This window comes from Pseudorca crassidens, chromosome 3 (assembly GCF_039906515.1).
Source record: "Pseudorca crassidens isolate mPseCra1 chromosome 3, mPseCra1.hap1, whole genome shotgun sequence".
NCBI classification, from domain to species: domain Eukaryota; kingdom Metazoa; phylum Chordata; class Mammalia; order Artiodactyla; family Delphinidae; genus Pseudorca; species Pseudorca crassidens.
Genome location: NC_090298.1, coordinates 62,032,062 through 62,051,295, shown reverse-complemented (window position 1 = coordinate 62,051,295; position 19,234 = coordinate 62,032,062). Strand labels below are relative to the sequence as shown.

At 36.3% G+C, this 19,234-nt stretch overlaps 1 protein-coding gene across 5 annotated transcripts in view; it reads left to right on the top strand.

Annotated features, from left to right (window-relative positions):
* Nucleotides 1-19,234, top strand: part of AP3B1 (adaptor related protein complex 3 subunit beta 1) — a 273,106-nt gene that overhangs the window by 47,319 nt on the left and 206,553 nt on the right. For all 5 annotated transcript variants that reach the window (XR_010941991.1, XM_067731062.1, XM_067731061.1 and 2 more), the window contains one exon: nucleotides 2,282-2,356. Coding sequence is in view for 4 of the 5 variants with exons in the window: in XM_067731062.1 (XP_067587163.1) it covers nucleotides 2,282-2,356 (75 nt within the window). In the remaining variant the exon portion in view is untranslated. The remainder of the gene's footprint in view (nucleotides 1-2,281; nucleotides 2,357-19,234) is intronic.

The window sequence follows — 19,234 nt, the reverse complement described above, 5'->3', positions numbered from 1 at the left end:
ATATCTGTTGAATGAATTTGACTATAGGTTTTTTTTTCTCCCTTGTGTAGTAACATGTTTTTGAATAGCATTCTGTAGAATAAAGTTGGGGAAGCCTTGGAGTAGGATATCGTAGGATAGGATCTCTGACTTTAGGTAGTTACTGAATGACTGAAGGAAGGGGCCCTAGAGAACATTTAATCCCTCTCTCCTCATTTTACAGATGAGAAAATTGTAAAAGTCATACAAAGATACTTTAGTTGCACTATTTCGTGAACCTTTAATACTCAGAAGGTTTCACAGAATACTCAAATAATTTCACAGGTAAAGAAATAGAAAATGAAAAGACTAGTTTGTATTAGAGTGTTCTAAAGCTGTCATGTAGAAAGGTCTTCTGAGATATTGTTAACTGGGATTATTGTTTTTTAAAATGTCACATAGTATTTATAAAACATTTCTGTAAATTTATAAAACTAATGCCTTCTACCTTTTTAAGGTAGTTTCTTAGATTTCTTAGATAATTCATAAAGATCCCTTTTTTTTAAAATGGTATTTTAGACTTTATATATATATTTACTTAGTTTTTGATGTGGACCATTTATAAAGTCTTTATTGAATTTGTTACAATATTGCTGCTGCTTTATGTTTTGTTTTTTTGGCCCCGAGGCATGTGGGATCTTAGCTCCCTGACCAGGGATTGAACCTGCACCCCCTGCATTAGAAGGCAAAGTCTTAACCATTGGACCGCCAGGGAAGTCCCAAGATCCCTTTTCCAAAAAATTATCCTGTAGTTAAAACTTTATTTTGTGGCTACCAAAGTCTATACTATTAAAAGACATAAAGATATATTCTGGGAATGAGAGTGAAGGAAATGGAAATACAGGTAGACATAAAACTGAAATAAATAGAAATAAAAGGTAACACATAGGAAATTCTAAATGAAAAACATAGATTAAAAAATTCTAGAGGAAATTAGGATTGGACACCATAGTGGGCTAGGTGTTAGGAGATGGCTCTAGCAAGGGAGAATGATTAGAATTTGATGATACTCTAGATAGAAGGGTAGAACTTAGAAAAGTAAAAAGAAGTGGGTTGGGGGCATGATAATGAGCACCAGCATAGAGGAGCCAGAGAATGTACAAGAAGTGAGTAGATCAGTTTACTTTTATAATAACGTTGGTGTAGAACAATAATGGTTGATGAGCTTAAAAGGGATGTTAATGCAATTAAGTCATTTGAATAGTAAATGAAATAGTTTGGACTCTTAGGCAGTCAGGGGCTTTTGAGATCTTTGAGGGGGAGCTGACGTGCAAAGTGGTAGTTTGAGCATATTAAACCGTCGGTGATGTACGTTATGGACAGAAGGAGGAGATTGTCGGAAAAGTCCTCTGTAGGTGATACTGACCTATACTAGGATAGTAACAGGAGAAAGGGATTAATGTGAGTGTGCCAAGAATTCACAACAGGACCTGGTTACTGTGTAGATGTGAGGAGAGACCAAGATAATTTCATGGTTTCTGGTATGTGGGAAAATTGGTGGAAATAGGAAATTCTAGCACGAATGCCATTTTATCAGGAAAAATAGGTTTGGTTTTAGACATAGCAAGTTTTGGTTGAGAAAGACATCTAATAATGTTCAGTTAGAGAAGTGGAACTAGGGCCCAGAGTTAGGGCTATAGTTTGGGGAGTTGATCCCTGTAGAGGTAGGAGTTAACATGTTGAGGGTGAATGAAATCTCAGGCGTTTTAAGAGATTGTAGAACAGTGTAGCCTGAAAAGATGTTGGTGCACAGAACTTTAGTGGGGAAAGGAAGAGGACCTGGTGAAGGGAACTTTGAAAAAAATGGTTGGAGAAGTAGGGGAATCTATAAAAAGACAGCCGAAGGAGAAAAAATTATTGTAGTTTGGTTAAAATAACATTCATTTTCCACCCCCACCCCCATTGCAAAAGCATTACATCTTTAATGTAAGAACTTGGAAAATAAAGAAGAGTACAAATATTTAAAAAGTGTTTACAACACCATTAGCCAGAGAAAACTATTGTAAATATTATATCTTTAAATTACTGTTTCTTCCTTAATATGTCTATGTGTATTTATATTGATTCCCAAGAGATTGTTTGTTCTTTGCTGCAGATAGTTGGAATAAATAAGGTGACTCAAGAAGAGTTGTTTGTTAACTCTATAGCTTATTTGTTTCTGTAGCTTATCTTCTAAATATTTAATGTATGTAGAATTTATGTTTTTTTCAAATGACTAATTTTTAAAAAGTTTCAGCCCTAATATTCCACTTTTATTCTTCAGATGATTGCAAAAGGGAAAAATGCATCTGACCTGTTTCCTGCTGTTGTGAAGAATGTGGCCAGTAAAAATATTGAGGTACTGTTTTGATTCATAATTTTCATGATTCCTTTTGTTGTGAAAGAATCATATACTTTTGAGTTACTTTGAAACACAACGTATTATAAGATACTTGTGACACTAGATTTTCGATACAATTACAATGTCCATAATCTTAAATAGGTGATATAGAATGCAAAGTAGACAATCTTAGCTTTGGAATTTTGGTGGAGAATGTGAAAAGTAAAATTGAGTTTAATTCACCTGGGTGAAGGGTGGTAACTTGTTGAATATTCTTAGAAGCCAGTTTAGTTGAAATTCTGCTCTAGGGACTTAATTTTAAGATATCATTATGTCCAGTGAAACAGACATAAATTCCTGCAGTATCAGGGCAGGGATTGAACCCAGGTGTTGTAACTCCAAATCTAGTACTCTTCCTGGAGCATCTTAGTTCTAATAGACCTTGCCTCAGTATAGTAGGAGGTGAGCAGAAGGCAGGATGTAGTGGGAACCTTCAATTACTGGTCCCTGTATAGGCTTGTACATGGAATTTGAAACAGAGGAATTCACAGAACTTTGAGGCCAAGGTAATTAATGTTAGGTCAAATGGACTAATGACTTCTAATAGAGTGCAGAAGAAAAATATGAGCCAGTGTAGAAACCATTGAGAAAGATGAGTAGTATGAAAAGTTCAATGAAGAGAATTAGAGATTGATGTGAGCAAATGCCTTGTATTTCAAAAGAACAGAAGGTTGTAATGAAGATTGAATGGCCACATCTGTCATGAGTCTCAACTTCAACTGATGTTGGGTAGTGATTGTCTGGGGGTATGTTGGGAGTGTTTGTTTTTGAGGAGGGTGTGTTTACTAGGAAGTAGTAGGAGCTAGTGATAGGAGCTAGCTAGGAGCTAGCTAGGAGCTAGTAGGAGCTAGTGATATCTGCACGAGAATGAAAATGCCAGCAAACATGTTTCATGTTTGCCCATACTAGCAACTGTGAGCATCAAGAAATAAGCCTAGTCCTCTTTTTCAGTCTGGTAAATTTGGGAGAAGCAGCAGTCTCCATTGACGAATATTTTCAAGGACCTGGTGACATCAGGGCAGGATGTTTTAGGTGGAGGGAAATGGAGTATAAGTAGTAGAAATTAAAGATAAAGGGAAGTTTTTTCACTTATAATCTAGTATTATTAATATTACTCTTGAAGCTGTACCTCGTTTATTCTGTACGTGCTTGCTCTAGGGGCTACAATATATATATTTAACTCACTACAGTCTACCACTAGGATTTACATATACATTTTTCAGTTATCACAGTCTAGTTTCAAATAATTATACCCCTTCATATATTCTTACATCAGTAAATTTCTATTTGCTCCCTCCAGTCTGTTCCCATTTTATGCATTTTACTTCTAAATATGCTAAAGCACCCTAAATACATGGTTATTATTTTTACTTTAAAGAATCAATCATCTTTTTAAAAGATTATTAAAGCATAAATAACATGTTATAAACTTCTCGCTTTTAAAGTGTACAGTTTAGTGATGTGTAGTGTATTCACAGAATTGTGCAATCATCACCACCATCTAATTCCACAACATTTTTATCACCTCAACAAGGAACGTTATATTCATTAGCAGTTATTCCACAACACCCCCTCGCCCTAGGCAACCATTAATTTACTTTTTGTCTCCATGGATTTGCCTACTCTGGGCATTGCATATAAATTGAGTTATACAGTATGTGCTTTTGTGTCTGACTTCTTTCATATAGCATAATGTTTTCAAGGTTCATCCATGTCATAGTATGCATCATTACTCTATTGCTCCTTTTTTGCTGAATAGTATTCTATTGTATGGGTGTACTGCATTTTGTTTATTCATCAGTTGATGGACATTTGGGTTGTTTCCACTTTTTGGCTCTTGTCAGTAATGTTGCTGTAAACATTCTGTACAAGTTTTTGTGAGCACATATGTGTTCACTTCTTTTGCATATATACCTTGGAGTGATATTGCTAAGTCATAAAATAACTTTGTGGTTAACATTTTGAGGAACTTCAAAACTGTTTTCCACAGCAGCTGTAACCATTTTATGTTTCCATCAGCAATGTATGTGAGTTCTGGTTTCTCCACATCCTCACCAACACTTATTTTCCTTTTAGTAAAAAAAAATTATTGTCTGTCTTTTAGATTGTATACTGTAGTGGGTGTGAAGTGGTATCTCATTGAAATTTTGATTTACATTTCCTTAATAGAAAATTGTTGAGAATCTATTGGCCAGTTGTATATCTTCTTTAGAAAAATATCTATTCAGATCCTTTTCCCATTTTATAATTGGGTTGTTGGTCTTTTTATTGTGTATTTTTAACAGTTTTTTATGTATTCTGAATACTAGACCCTTATCTGATGTATGATTTGCAAATATTTTTCTCCTGTTTTGTGGGTTATCCCTTTATTTTCTTGATAATGCCCTTTGAAGCACAGAAGTTTTTAATTTTGATGACAGCTATTGATATATATATATTTTGCTTATGCTTTAGATGTCATATCTAAGAAACTGATGCTTAATTCAGGGTCACAAAGATTTACACTTGTCTTTTTTTTCTAAGAGTTTTATAGTTTTAGCTTTTATATTTAGGACTGTGATCTGTTTGGGGTTAATTTTTGTGTATGGTGTCTTCATGCAACTACTGATCTGCCTTCTGTCAGTATAGTTTTGTTGTTTCTAGAATTTTTTATAAATCAAATCATACAGTATAGAAGCTGTTGTGTTTGACTTCTTAGGCTACTGAGTTTCATCTCTGCTGTTTCATGTATTCATGTTTTGTTCCCTTTTTTGCTATAATATGGATATTTCACAGTTTTTTAATTTACCAGTTGAAATACACTTGGATCAAATAAAATACTATTTATGGGCATGTATTTTAATTTTTCTTGGGTAAGTACCTAGGCTTAGTTGTGTTGCATTGTCTGGGAAGAATATGTTTAATTTTTAGAAAATAGTACCATGTAGTTTTCCAAAGTGGCTGTGCCCTTTGCATTCCCACTAGGAATGTGTGGAGTTCCAGTCAGTTCATATCCCTTTCAACACTTGATCTTGTTAGAGTCTGACTTCAGCCATTTTGGTGGATGCGTAATGGTGTTTCATTGTGCCTTTAATTGCATTTTCCTGATACTTAGTGGTGTTGAGCATCTTTTCATGATCTTTTTGATCAGTCGTAAAACTTCTCTAAAATATCTGTTCAGATCTTTAACCTATTTTTAATTTTTTTGTCTAGAGTATAAAAATTCTTTATATATTCTGATACAAGCCTTTTGTCAGATTGATGGTTATTTACTATTATTTATTTTTTCCTAGTCTGTAGCTTGCCTTTTTGTTTTCTTAATGTCTTTCAAAGAATAAACGTTTGATTTGATAAAGTACATTTTATCAGTTTTCTTAGTTATACTTGAGGCTTTTTTGTGACCTGCTTGATAAATCTTTGCCTAACCTAATGTCATGAACATTTCTCCCAGTTTGTTCTAAAAGTTTAAAACGTTTTAGCTATTAAATTTTGCACTATGATCCATGTCAGGGGAGAATCCCAAGACTACCCACAGGTTCCCTCATTCTTTGGGCTAATCCACAGGATCTCAGGTTATAGATAGATTCATAGCTATGACTTATTACACTGAAAGATGCACAACAAAAATTAGGTACTGAAAGAGGTGCATGAAGTGAAGTCCAGAGAAAACCAGATGCAAGCTTCTAAGAAGCCTCCCCAGTGATTTTCCCTGTGACATTCGATTCCTCCAGCATCACCTCTGACAAAATGTGTGAAGTGTTGTCTACTAGGAAAGCATAAGGGACTCAGTGCCCAAGTCTTTATTGGGGGCTGCTCGTGTACCCATTAACTGCCTAACACATTCCAGAATTGCAGACTCTCAGAAAGTAGCACATGTTCAGCATAAACCATATTGTTTTTATGTAAACCACCCTTATCAGTTAGGGAATGGTGGCAATATCTCTGAAGTTCAAGTTCCCAGACAACAGTCAAGGCCAACTTTATAAGTAGGCTTTCTAAGGATAGCAATCTCTGGCCTACTGTGTTAAATCTTTACTACAGAATACATTTCAAATCAGATTTAAAAAAATTAAAGTATAATTGACTTATAATATAAAATTATTTTCAGGTGTACAGCATCACGATTTGATATTTTTATACATTACAAAATGATCTCGACAATAAAGTCTAATTACCATCTGTTGCCATACAAAGTTATTACAGTATTATTGACTATATTCCCTATGCTGTACATTACATGACTTATTTATTTTATAACTGAAGTTTGTACCTCTTAATCTCCCTCACCTATTTCACTCATGCCCCTGCCCCTTTCCCGTCTGGCGACCACCAGTTTGTTCTCTGTATCTGTGAGTCTCTTTCTGTTCTGTTTGTTCATTTGTTTTGTATTTAGATTCCTTATATATAAGTGAAATCATATGGTATTTATCTTTCTTTGTCTGACTTATTTCATTTAGCACAATACCTTCTGGATCCATACATGCTGTTGCAGATGTCGAGATTTCATTCTTTTTTATGGCTAATATTCCATTGTGTGTGTGTGTGTGTGTGTGTGTGTACACACCACATCTTCTTTATTCATTCATCTATCGATGGATACTTAGGTTGCTTCCATATCTTAGCTATTGTAAATATGCTGCAATGAATATAGGGATCATGTATCAATATCTTTTTGAATTAGTGTTTTTGTTTTCTTCGAATGTATACCTAAGAGTGGGATTGCTGGATTGTATGGTAGTTCTATTTTTAATTTTTTGAGGAACCTACATTCTGTTTTCCACTGTGGCTGCACCAACTTACAGTCCCACCAACAGAGCACAAAGGTTCCCTTTTCTCCACATCCTCACCAATACTTGTTACTTGCTGTCTTTTTTTTTTTTTAAAGTTTATTTATTTATTTATTTATGGTTGTTTTGGGTCTTTGTTGCTGGGCACCGGCTTTCTCTAGTGGTGAGTGGGGGCTACTCTTCATTGCAGTGCACGGGCTTCTCATTGCGGTCGCTTCTCTTGTTGTGGAGCACAGGCTCTAGGCACACGGACTCAGTAGTTATGGCTCGTGGGCTCTAGAGCGCAGGCTCAGTAGTTGTGGCCCATGGGCTTAGTTGCTCCGTGGCATGTGGTATCTCCCCAGACCAGGGCTCGAACCCGTGTCCCCTGCGTTGGCAGGCAGATTCTTAACCACTGTGCCACTAGGGAACTCCCTGTCTTTTTGATAATAGTCATTCTGACACATGTGAGGTAATAACTCATTGTGATTTTAATTTGCATTTCCCTGATGATTAGTGATGTTGAGCATCTTTTCATGTGCCTGTTGGCCATCTGTAGGTCTTTGAAAAATGTCTATTCAGGTCCTCTGCCCATTTTTTATTTGGATTGTTTGTATTTTTTTGATGTTGAGTTCTGTGAGTTCTTTATATGTTTTTGATATTACTCCCTTATCAGTTATATCATTTGCAAATATCTTCTCCCATTCAGTAGGTGGCTTTTTTGTTTTGTTGATCGTTTCCTTTGCTGTACAAAAGCTTTTTAGTTTGATGTAGTCCCATTTGTTTATTTTTGCTTTTGTTTCCCTTGCCTGAGGAGACAAATCCAAAAAATATTGCTAAGATCCATGTCAAAGAGCAATACTTATACTTTCTTCTAGGAGTTTTATGGTTTCAGGTCTTAAATGTAAGCCTTTACTCCATTGTGAGTTTCTTTTTGTATATGGTGTGAGAAAGTAGCTCAATTTAATTCTTTTGATTGTAACTGTCCATTTTCTGAACACCATTTATTGAAGAGGCTGTCTTTTCCCCATTGTGCATTCTTGCCTCCTTTGTCATAGATTAATTGACCATATAGTGATGAGTTTACTTCTGGGCTCTTTATTGTGTTCCATTGATTTAGGTGTCTGTTTTTGTGCCAGTACTATACTATTTTGGTGAGTGTAGCCTTATAGTATAGTTTGAAATCAGGGAGCGTGATACCTCCAGCTTTATACTTTCTCAAGATTGTTTTGGCTGGGTCAAATTAGATTTTGTGTGTGGTATGAGGTAAGATTTGCAATTCATTTTTTTCTCAGATATTCAACTATTCTGTCACCATTTATAAAGAAGACTATATCTTTTTCCAGTTGAATTACCTTGCCACTTTTGTGAAAAAATTTTGGCCATATAAGTGCAAGCATATTTCTGGACTCTGTTCTGTTCCATTGATCTGTATGTGCGTCCTTGTGCCTATACTACGCTGTCTTGTAGCCTTACAGTAAGTCTTGAAGTGAGGTAGTATAAGCACTCCAGTCTTGTTCTGTTTTCAGCCTTGTTTTGACTAATCTGGGTCTTTTGTCTTTCTGTAAAAGTGTTAAAATCAGCATGCCAATTTCTCCAAATCCTGTTAACTTTGATTTTGTTTACAGTGAGTTTGTAGATCAATTGGAGGGAATTGCCACCTCCACCATATAAGTCTTCCAGTCCTTGAATATGGTCTTCTGTAATTTCCCTTTGTAGTGTTTTATAGGTTTTGGTGTACAAGTTTTGAACATTTTGTACATCAATTTAGTTTTGAGTAGTTTTTGAATGCTGTGTTTTTTAAAATATTTATTTATTTATTTATTTTTGGCTGCGTCTGGTCTTGGTTGCAGCACAAGGGCTCCTCATTGCAGCACGCCGGCTTCTTTCTAGTTGTGGTGCACAGGCTCAGCAGTTGCGGCACATGGGCTTAGTTGCCTTGTGGCATGTGGAATCCCAGCTCCCCAACCAGGGATCGAACCCTCGTCCCCTGCATTGGAAGGCAGATTCTTAACCACTGGGACCACTAAGGAAGTCTCTTGATTGCTATTTTAAATAGAGTTGTCTTTTTAATTTCACTTTCCAATTGGTCATTGCTAGCAAAATCAATTCTGATTTTGTGTATTGATCTTGTGTCCTTGCTAAATTCACTTATCCTGATAGCTATTTTTTTTTCCTGATAGTTATTTTATCGATTTCTTAGACTTTGATACATAAATGATCATACCATATGTGAACATAATTTTACTTCTTTTGTATCCTATATGCCTTTTTCTTGTCATATTACACTGAGTACAATCTATATTACAGTGTTGAATAAAAGCAATGATAGTGGTTTTCATTGCCTTGTTCCTGATGTAGAAAGCATTGAGCCATTTACCATAGAATATGATACAAGCTATAGGTTTTTTGCAGATGCCTTTAAGCATATTGAGGAAGTTCTTTTTATCCCTTGTTTGCTGAGAGTTTTTAATTGAATGAATGTTGAATTTTGTCAAATCTTTTTTCTGTAAGTACTGAAATTATCATAGGATTTTTCTCTATTCTCTTCATATGATAAATGACTGGGACTACTTTTTAAATATTAAACCTTTCTGTTCCTGGGATAAATCCCTAATGGCTATGGTGTATTAATCTTTTAGTGTATTGTTAGAATCGATTTGCTAACTTTTGTTAGGAGTTTTGCATCTATATCTTATTGAGGGATTTTTTTTTTTTGTCTCATGATGACTTTGGTTTTGCTATCAGGGTAACCAGTTAATACTGGATTTTAAAAATGAGTGGGAGATGGGCTTCCCTGGTGGCGCAGTGTTTGAGAATCCACCTGCCAATGCAGGGGACACGGGTTCGAGCCCTGGTCCGGGAAGATCCCACATGCTGCGGAGCAACTAAGCCCGTGGGTCACAACTACTGAGCCCACACGCCTCGAGCCCGTGCTCTGCAATGAGAGAAGCCACCACAATGAGAGAAGCCTGCACACTGCAACGAAGGGTAACCCCCTCTCACTGCAACTAGAGAAAGCTCACGCGCAGCAACGAAGACCCAACATAGCCAAAACAATAAATAAATAAAATAAATAAATTTATTTAAAAAAAAATGAGTGGGAGAGTGTTTCTCCTTTTTTCTCTGAAAGAAAATGTGTAGAATTGGTATTGTTTCATTCTATCTAATAATACCAAATAATTGGTATTATTTCATTGTTACTATGATGTCATCTGGGCTTGGAATTTCTTTTATGCGAAAGTTTTAAATTATGAATTCAAGTTGTTTATTGGTATAGGCCTGTGTGGAAACTAAACTCAGCAGGCTTGGGTTGTGCAAACCCTGAACATTTCCAGGTCTGTTTTCTTTTTTTCTTTTTCTTTTTATTTATTTATTTATTTTTGTCTGCGTTGGATCTTTATTGCTATGCATGGGTTTTCTCTAGTTGTGGCGAGTGGGGGCTACTCTTTGTTGCGGTGTGCGGGCTTCTCATTGCGGTGGCTTCTCTTGTTGCGGAGCACGAGCTCTAGGCACATGGGCTTCAGTAGTTGTGGCACGTGGGCTCAGTAGCTGTGGCTTGTGGGCTCTGAGCGCAGGCTCAGTAGTTGTGGTGCACGGGCTTAGTTGCTCCGCAGCATGTGGGATCTTCCCGGACCAGGGATTGAACCCGTGTCCCCTGCATTGACAGGTGGATTCTTAACCACTGTGCCACCAGGGAAGCCCTCCAGGTCTGTTTTCATGATTGTTTATTGGTTGGCTCTGGTGAACTGATCTCTTTGAGTGTTCTGTCAGATAAGAGTGAGCCATGCTATGTCAGTTTATCCAAATAATATATACTAAAAGTGTTTGTGGTAAACACCTGCTTTCCTTATCATGGTCTGGAGCTTCAGTTACTGATCTCTTACTTACTGATGACAATATATGTAGGCATACAGTGCCTGCATGGTTGATCCCTAATAAAAACCCTGGACCGTCTGTCTTAAGCAAGATTCCCTGGTTGGCACCACTTTGTACGTGTTGTCACACGTTGTTGCTGAAGGAAGTATTTTTATGTGACTCTGCTTGTGGGTGGACTCTTAGAAGCTTGTGCCTTGTGTCCTCTGGACTTCACCCCATGTGCCTTTTCCTTTTGCTGATTTTGCTGTATATCCTTTCACTGTAGTGAACCATAACCATGAGTGTAACAACTTTCTGGGTCCTGTGAGTCCTTCTAGGCAGTCATTAAGCCTGAAGGTAGTCTTGGTGGATCCCTAACACAGCGCTATTTAGATTCTCTATTTGTTATTGGATTGTGTTAGTAATTTTTCTTTTAAGAAATGAATCTGTTTCATCTAGGTTGTTTATTGGCATAAAGTTGTTAATTATAGTTCCTTAGTATCCTTTTAATGTCTGTAGCTTCTGTAGTGATGTTTCCTCTTTCATTCCTGATATTGGTAATTTTGTCTTTTCTCTCTTTTTCTTCATCAGTTTATCTAGAGGATTATCAACTTTATTGACTTAAAAAAACCCAGCTTTTGGTTTTATCAATTTTCTGTTTCCTGTGTCATTGATTTCTTTTTGGTATGATTATTGACTTTTGTATTTATCTTTTTATTTCATCCTTCTACTTCATTTGGGTTTTTGTTGTTGTTTTCTATCATCTTGAGTTGGGAACTCAGATCAAATCTTTCTGTGAATATAAGGCTTTAATACTGTGTCTTTTCCTCTAAGCACTGCTTTAGTTACTTTCCTGAATTTTTACTTGATTTGTTTTCATTGTCATTCAGTTAAAAATATTTTCTTTTTTTTCATTTCTATGATTTTTAATAGCACTTTACAATTCTCTACGTACTTTTTAAGAATTTTTATTTATTTATTTTTGGCTTCATTGGGTCTTTGTTGCTGTGCACGGGCTTTCTTTAGCTGCGGAGAGCAGGGGCTACTTTTCATTGCAGTGTGTGGGCTTCTCACTGTGGTGGCTTCTCTTGTTGTGAAGCACAGGCTTTCGGCACGCGGGCTTCAGTAGTTGTGGCACGTGGGCTGTAGAGCTCAGGCTCAGTAGTTGTGGTGCGTGGGCTTAGTTGCTCTGCGGCATGTGGGATCTTCCAGAACCAGGGCTCAAACCCCTGTCCATTGCATTGGCAGGCGCCAATAACCTGTGGTGCGTAACCACTGCACCACACCACCAGGGAAGTCCTCTATGTACTTTTTTAAATTCTTTTTTTAATTGAAGTATAGTTGGTTTACAATGTTGTGTTCATTACTGCTGTACAGCAAAGTGGTTCAATTATATACACACACACATAAATATACATTCTTTTTTTAAAATATTATTTTCCATATGGTTTATCATAGGACAATGAATATAGTTCTCTGTGCTATACAGTAGAACCTTGTTGTTTATTCATTATATATAAAAGTTTACATCTGCTAACCCCAAACTCCTGCTCCATCCATCCCCCTAAAAATATTTTCTTATTTTATGATTTCTTTTTTGACTTATGGTGTATTTAGAAGTATGTTGTTTAATTTCCAGATATTGGGGGAGGGTTATCTCATTATCTTATATTGTTATTGCTTTGTAATATAATTCCTTTTTAGTCAGGAAACATCATTCTCTTAAAATTTTATGAAGACTTGTTTATAGCTAATCATCTAGTTTGTTTTGGTATGCATATCACGTGCAGTGGAAAAGAATGTGTATTCCACTTTGGGTTGTAATGTTCTATAAATATTATTTAAGCAAATGTGTTGTTTAGATTTTTAAAATGTTTTTACTGACCTCTTGTCTAGATGTTCTACCAGTTGCTGAGAGAGGGATCTCAAATCTCCCAATCATGATCCTGGAATTGTTCATTTTTCCCTTTAATTTAGTCATTTTTTGCTTATATTTTGAAGCACTCCTATTAGGCATAGCTCTTTTCAGGTGTTCCTGATGAATTGCCCCTTTATCCTAAAATAAACCCTTCTTTTTCTCTGGTAATACTTGTTTGTCTTAAAGTCCATTTGATTTCTTGTTATTAATATTGTCATTCCAGCCTTCTCATCTCTTTGTATGGTATATCCTGTTTTCATTCATTTGTTCCTAGCCCGTGTCTTCATATCTATTTGTGTCTCTTATTGACAGCATCTAGTTCCATGTTTTTCCCACCCATTCTGTCAGCCTCTGCCTTTTAATTGGAGTGTTTATTCTGTTAACACTTGATGTATTTATTGATGTGGTTGGATTTGAGTGTAGTATTACATGATTTCTTTTTTAAAATTTGTCACCTTTATTTTTGTTCCTCTCTTCTTCTTTTCCTCCTTTTTATAGAGGAAATCACACTTAAATGTTTCCTGTTTTTATTTTTAACCTGTACTTCTTTGCATTTTTTTAAAGTGTTGGCTGTATCCATTCTTAACTTTTCACAGTTGGATTATAGTTAATGCTGCACTTCTTCACATAAAATATAGAAATCTTGCAACTGTATACATCCATATCTCTCCTTTTATGTTTTAGTTATTAATTTATCGCATTTATATAAGTTAAAAGCATCACAAGGGACTTCCCTGGTGGCACAGTGGTTAAGAATCCACCTGCCAATGCAGGGGACACGAGTTCAAGCCCTGGTCCATGAAGATCCCACATGCCGTGGAGCAACTAAGCCCATGCGAGCCAAGCTCACAGCTACTGAGCCTGCGCTCTAGAGCCCGCGAGCCACAGCTACTGAGCCCGCATGCCACAACTACTGAAGCCCGTGCGCCTAGAGCCCATGCTCCGCAACGAGAAAAGCCACCACAATGAGAAGCCTGTGCACCACAACTAGAGAAAGCTCACCTGCAGCAGAGAAGACCCAACACAGCCATAAATAAACAAACAAATAAATAAATAAAAAATAAGCAAGCATCATAAAACAGTACAATTTTTCCTTTAAATATCAATACTTATGACATAAAGAAATTAAAAGAAAAACAGAAAAGAGTATCATTTATTAAGATATTTATCCTGTCCAGTGTTCTCTTTGACTTCTAAGGATCCAAATTTCTATCAGTATCATGATCCTCCTGCCTTAAGACCTTCTGTTGGCTTTTTCTGTAATGGAGGTCTGCTAGTGATGAATTCTCTTACTTTTATCTGAAAATGTTTGCATTTTACCTTCATTCCTAAAGAATTATTTCATTGGTCATAGACTTCTGGATTAATAGTTTCTTTTTGTTTCAGCATTTTAAAGATGCTTTGAAGACTCTTCTGCCCTCCATAATTTCTTATGTAAAGTCCCTGTTAACTGGATCATTCATTTTCCTATGTAATTTGTAATTTTTCTCTTGACACTTTCATGTTTTACTCCATCTTTGGCTTTTGGTAGTTTGACTTTGGTGTACCTTGGTGTGATCTTATTCCTGTTCATTTGGTTTTGTGTGTGTTGAGCATCTTAGTTCTATAAATTACTGTCTTTGATCAAAAGTAGGAAATTTGGGGCCATTATTTCTTTTCTTTTTTTTTCTTTCTATAAAACTTTTTATTTTTATTTTTGGCTGCATTGGGTCTTTGTTGCTGCACACAGGCTTTTCTCTAGTTGGGGCGAGCAGGGGCTACTCTTCGATGTGGTGTGCGGGCTTCTCATTGGGTGGCTTCTCTTGTTGAGCATGGGCTCCAGGCACACAGGCTTCAGTAGTTGTGGCACTCGGGCTCAGTAGTTGTGGCTCGCAGACTCTAGAGAACAAGCTCAGTAGTTGTGGCACACAGGCTTAGTTGCTCCACAGCATGTGGTATCGTCCCAGACCAGGGCTCGAACCCATGTCCCTTGCATTGGCAGGTGGAGTCTTAACCACTGTGCCACGAGGGAAGCCCTGGGCCATTATTTCTTCAGATAATATTTGCCCCCTTCTCTTTTCTCCTTCTGGTATTGAAATTACATATATATTATATTGTTTTATTTTTGCCTGACAATGTATGAAACTTTGTTGGTTTTTTTAGATCTTTTTTTGTGTGTGTTGTTTACATTAGGTAATTTTTACTCACCTGTTTTCAAGTTTGCTTACTCGTTCTTCTGACCTCTCCATTTGATTAAGTACATTCATTTTTATTTTAGAAATTGTATTTTTTCATTTTAGAATTTCAGTTTGTCCTTTTTTTATCCTTTCTGTTTCTTTGCTGAGATTTCCTCTATTCTTTATTAATGGAAAGCACATTTTCTTTTACTTAAGTGTAATGGTAGCTCTAAAATCCTCGCCTGCTAGTTCCAGTATGTTTTTCTCAGGCTTTCGTTTAGTTAATTTCCTTTTCTTGTGTGCATATGTTCCATTTTTTTAGTTTTTCATATATTGGGTAATTTGAGTTGTATCTTTTGACATTATGAATATTAAATTATGTTGATTCTGTATTCTTTTATATTTACTCCATAGGTGGTGTTTTTGTTTTAGAAAGCAGTTATTTTGACAGGGTTCAAATTGCAAATTCTGTTGCTTAGGCAGCAACTTCAGTCTCATATTTTTTGTCTTTTGCTGAGCTGCTTTGAGTCTATTCTGATCTTGCATGGTTCAGGAGTTTGATAGATGTGGGTAGAGATTACTTGAAGAGTAATTATGATTCATATTGTCCTGATTTTTGTTTAAATTGTGTTGGGTTTTCTTGTGATGCACAATTAAGTTATATGGAATCATTTGATTCTTTCAAAGCATACTTTTAATCTTTAGTAGGGGATATGGAAACACCTTTAATCTAGACTAATGTAATCCCATTATTAAAGCAATGCCCTTCTTAGGATTCTGCTCAATGATACATGTATTTATGAGATACTTTCTCCCTGGCTGGTGGGAATATGAACTTTTCCCAGCTTTCTGTGATCTTTGAGACCTGTTCTGCCTACTTCTTTCCAGTGTTTTTTGGTCTGGCCTCAGGTAGTTTCATCTTACTCATGTGCATGACAGTGCTTAGCCCACGGTAGATGGTACTTCTCCCCAGAATGCATTCTCTCTCTCTCCCTCTGAAGTGCCCTCCTCTTTGTTATTCTGCTCTGCAAATTCTAGCAACCTTGGCCTCTGTGAACTTTGATCACTGTCTCCTCAGCACAGTGAGTCTTCTGGATTCTGTTCGAGTTGCCTCCCTTTCCTGGTAGACTTACCGTCAGTTGAAGGGCTCACATTGATTTCTTTCCCTCTCTCAGGGTTCACAGTAATGTGCTGCCTGTTGTCCAACATACGAAAACTTCTGTTTCGTTTTTTGCCCCTGATTTTCTGTTTCATTAAGGTAGGAAGGGTAAATCAGATCTCTCAGTTATTATTTCTATATTATAGCTTTATATCATAATCTGTAAATATTTTTAAAACCTTAAAATATACGGAATGTTACCAGTCAAATGAAAACATTAGTCTCAGTTTTCCCTACTTTCCATGCAGAATTTTCAGTTTGTAACTGGTGACATAACTTGAAAATTCTCTTCTTCTTTTCCATCCTTACATCAGAGTTCTGTAACGGTGTCTTGTAATGCTTTATAGCCAGAATATACCGAGTGAGCCACATGTCATTAGCAGTTTTATAGTCAGTACTTAGGTATTTATAGTTTGAAAAACAAGGCATTTTCTAATGAAAAGATTGCATCGGTACAAGACAAACAGTGTATAGGGCTTCCCTGGTGGCGCAGTGGTTGAGAGTCCGCCTGCTGATGCAGGGGACACGGGTTTGTGCCCCGGTCCGGGAAGATCCCACATGCCGCGGAGCTGCTGGGCCCGTGAGCCATGGCCGCTGAGCCTACGCCTCCGGAGCCTGTGCTCCGCAACGGGAGAGGCAACAACAGTGAGAGGACCGTGTACCGCAAAAACAAAACAGAACAAAACAAACAAACCAAAAAACAGAGTGTATAAAATAATCATGACCTGAGAATGATGGTAGAATTTTTTAAGTGGAGCAATAAGATCAGCCAGGTCACAAACACAAGGTTGATATGATGTAGACTCTAAGCTATTATTTTTACACTGTGAAGTAGATTGGGTGTTATTGTGTCTCATATAAGGAAAATGAGTAGTTTGAATAATCTTGCATTTGCATGTTCAAAATCTGGAAAAGTACACTGAAGTATATGTTATACAGTTTCTAGAGTACACATTTCTATATACAAAATGAATTATTTTCCTATCATAACTTTTTTATTAGAATAATTTATATTATAGAATTTTAAAGATATGTACTTTAAAACTACTTTTTAGATACATTTTAAAGTACACTTCATTTTTTTGTTAGATAGTAAGTACATTACATATTTCAAATAGGTGAATTTTGCTGCCAAAATGAATAGGCATTATAAAGTGAATTTGACTAACTTGGGTAAATTAAAATCAAAACACTTGTACACTTATTGTCAACTTAGGAACTAAGATAAATTAATTAATATTGGATTTAAATAACTTGATAAACCATCTTTTCTAAGATTCTAATTAATGGGAGAAGTCTAGACTGCACATGTAATCTTATAGTATTTGCAAAGTTTACTTATGATTAATTTAGTAGATACTTATTAAGCACTATTTATGTGCTTGTTACCATGTAAATATAATTGAGTTATTTGTAGTGAGGTGGATGGACCTAGAGACTTGTCATACAGAGTGAAGTAAGTCAGAAAGAGAAAAACAAATACCGTATGCTAACACATATGTATGGAATCTTAAAAAAAAAAAATGGTTCTGAAGAACCTAGGGGCAGGACAGGAATAAAGATGCAGACATAGAGAGTGGACTTGAGGACGCTGGGAGGGGGAAGGGTAAGCTGGGGCGAAGTGAGAGAGTGGCATGGACATATGTACACTACCAAATGTAAAATAGATAGCTAGTGGGAAGCAGCTGCGTAGCACAGGGAGATCAGCTCAGTGCTTTGTGGCCCCCTAGAGGGGTGGGATAGGGAGGGTGGGAGGGAGACACAAGAGGGAGGAGATATGGGGATATATGTATATGTATATCTGATTCACTTTGTTATAAAGCAGAAACTAGCACACCATTGTAAAGCAATTATACTCCAATAAAGATGTTAAAAAATAAATAAAATAAAAAGTTTATTAAAAAAATATAATTCTGAATTGATAGTTCAGTTAAACTGTCTTTGACTTGTTATGGCCATGATATATGAGCTTCTAATTTGATATGCACCTTAGTTTTGTGGCTTCTGGTATAAGAAAGTTCAAGTAGCTGAGAAAGAAAAATCAAGATTTCACTTAGAAAATTTGTGAGCTGTAGGTAAAGCTTGTCTTAGCGTTACTGGGAATACAGTCTCTCAGTAGCAACAATGATTGCTAACACTTAAAAAATGCCGTCTGTGCTAGGTTGTTAACGCCTTACTTATATCAACTCATTTTATCCTCACAAATAACCCTGTGAAGTTGGTTCTTTCATTTTCCATATTTTCCATTTGAGGATAAGGTAGCAGTGAGGTTAGATTATCTGACCAAGGTCACACAGCTACTATGTGGCAGTCAGAATCCAAAGCCAGGTAGCCTGGCTTCAGAAATCATTTTAGGTCATTCCCCTTTTAGAGCCATCCTTCCTGTTTGATTCCTTCCTCCTCTTTCTTCTTCAGTGTCTTTGACCTCTTATCATCATCTGGTATTAACTATCCTTTGGAGGTATCTGGCATTGTTATAATTTTTTATTTTATTGAAGTATAACTGATTTACAATGTGTTAATTTCTGCTGTACAGCAACATGATTCAGTTATACATATGTATATATATTTTTTCATATGTATATATATATATGTATATATATATATTTCATATTCTTTCCCATTGTGGTTTATCACAGGATATTGAATATAGTTCCCTGTGCTGTACAGCAGGACCTTGTTGTTTATCCATACTGTATAACAGTTTGTATCTGCTAATCCCAAACTCCCAATCCATCCCTTCCCCTCTCCTCTCCCATTTGGCAACCACAGGTCTGTTCTTTATGTCTGTGAGTCTCTTTCTGTTTCATTGATAAGTTCATTTGTGTCACATTTTGGATTCCACATGTAAGTGACATCATATGGTATTTGTCTTTCTCTTTATGATTTACTTCATTTAGTATCATAATCTCTAGATCCATTCATGTTGCTGCAAATGGTATTATCTAATTCTTTTTTATGGCTGAGTAGTATTCCATTGTATATACCTACAACATCTTG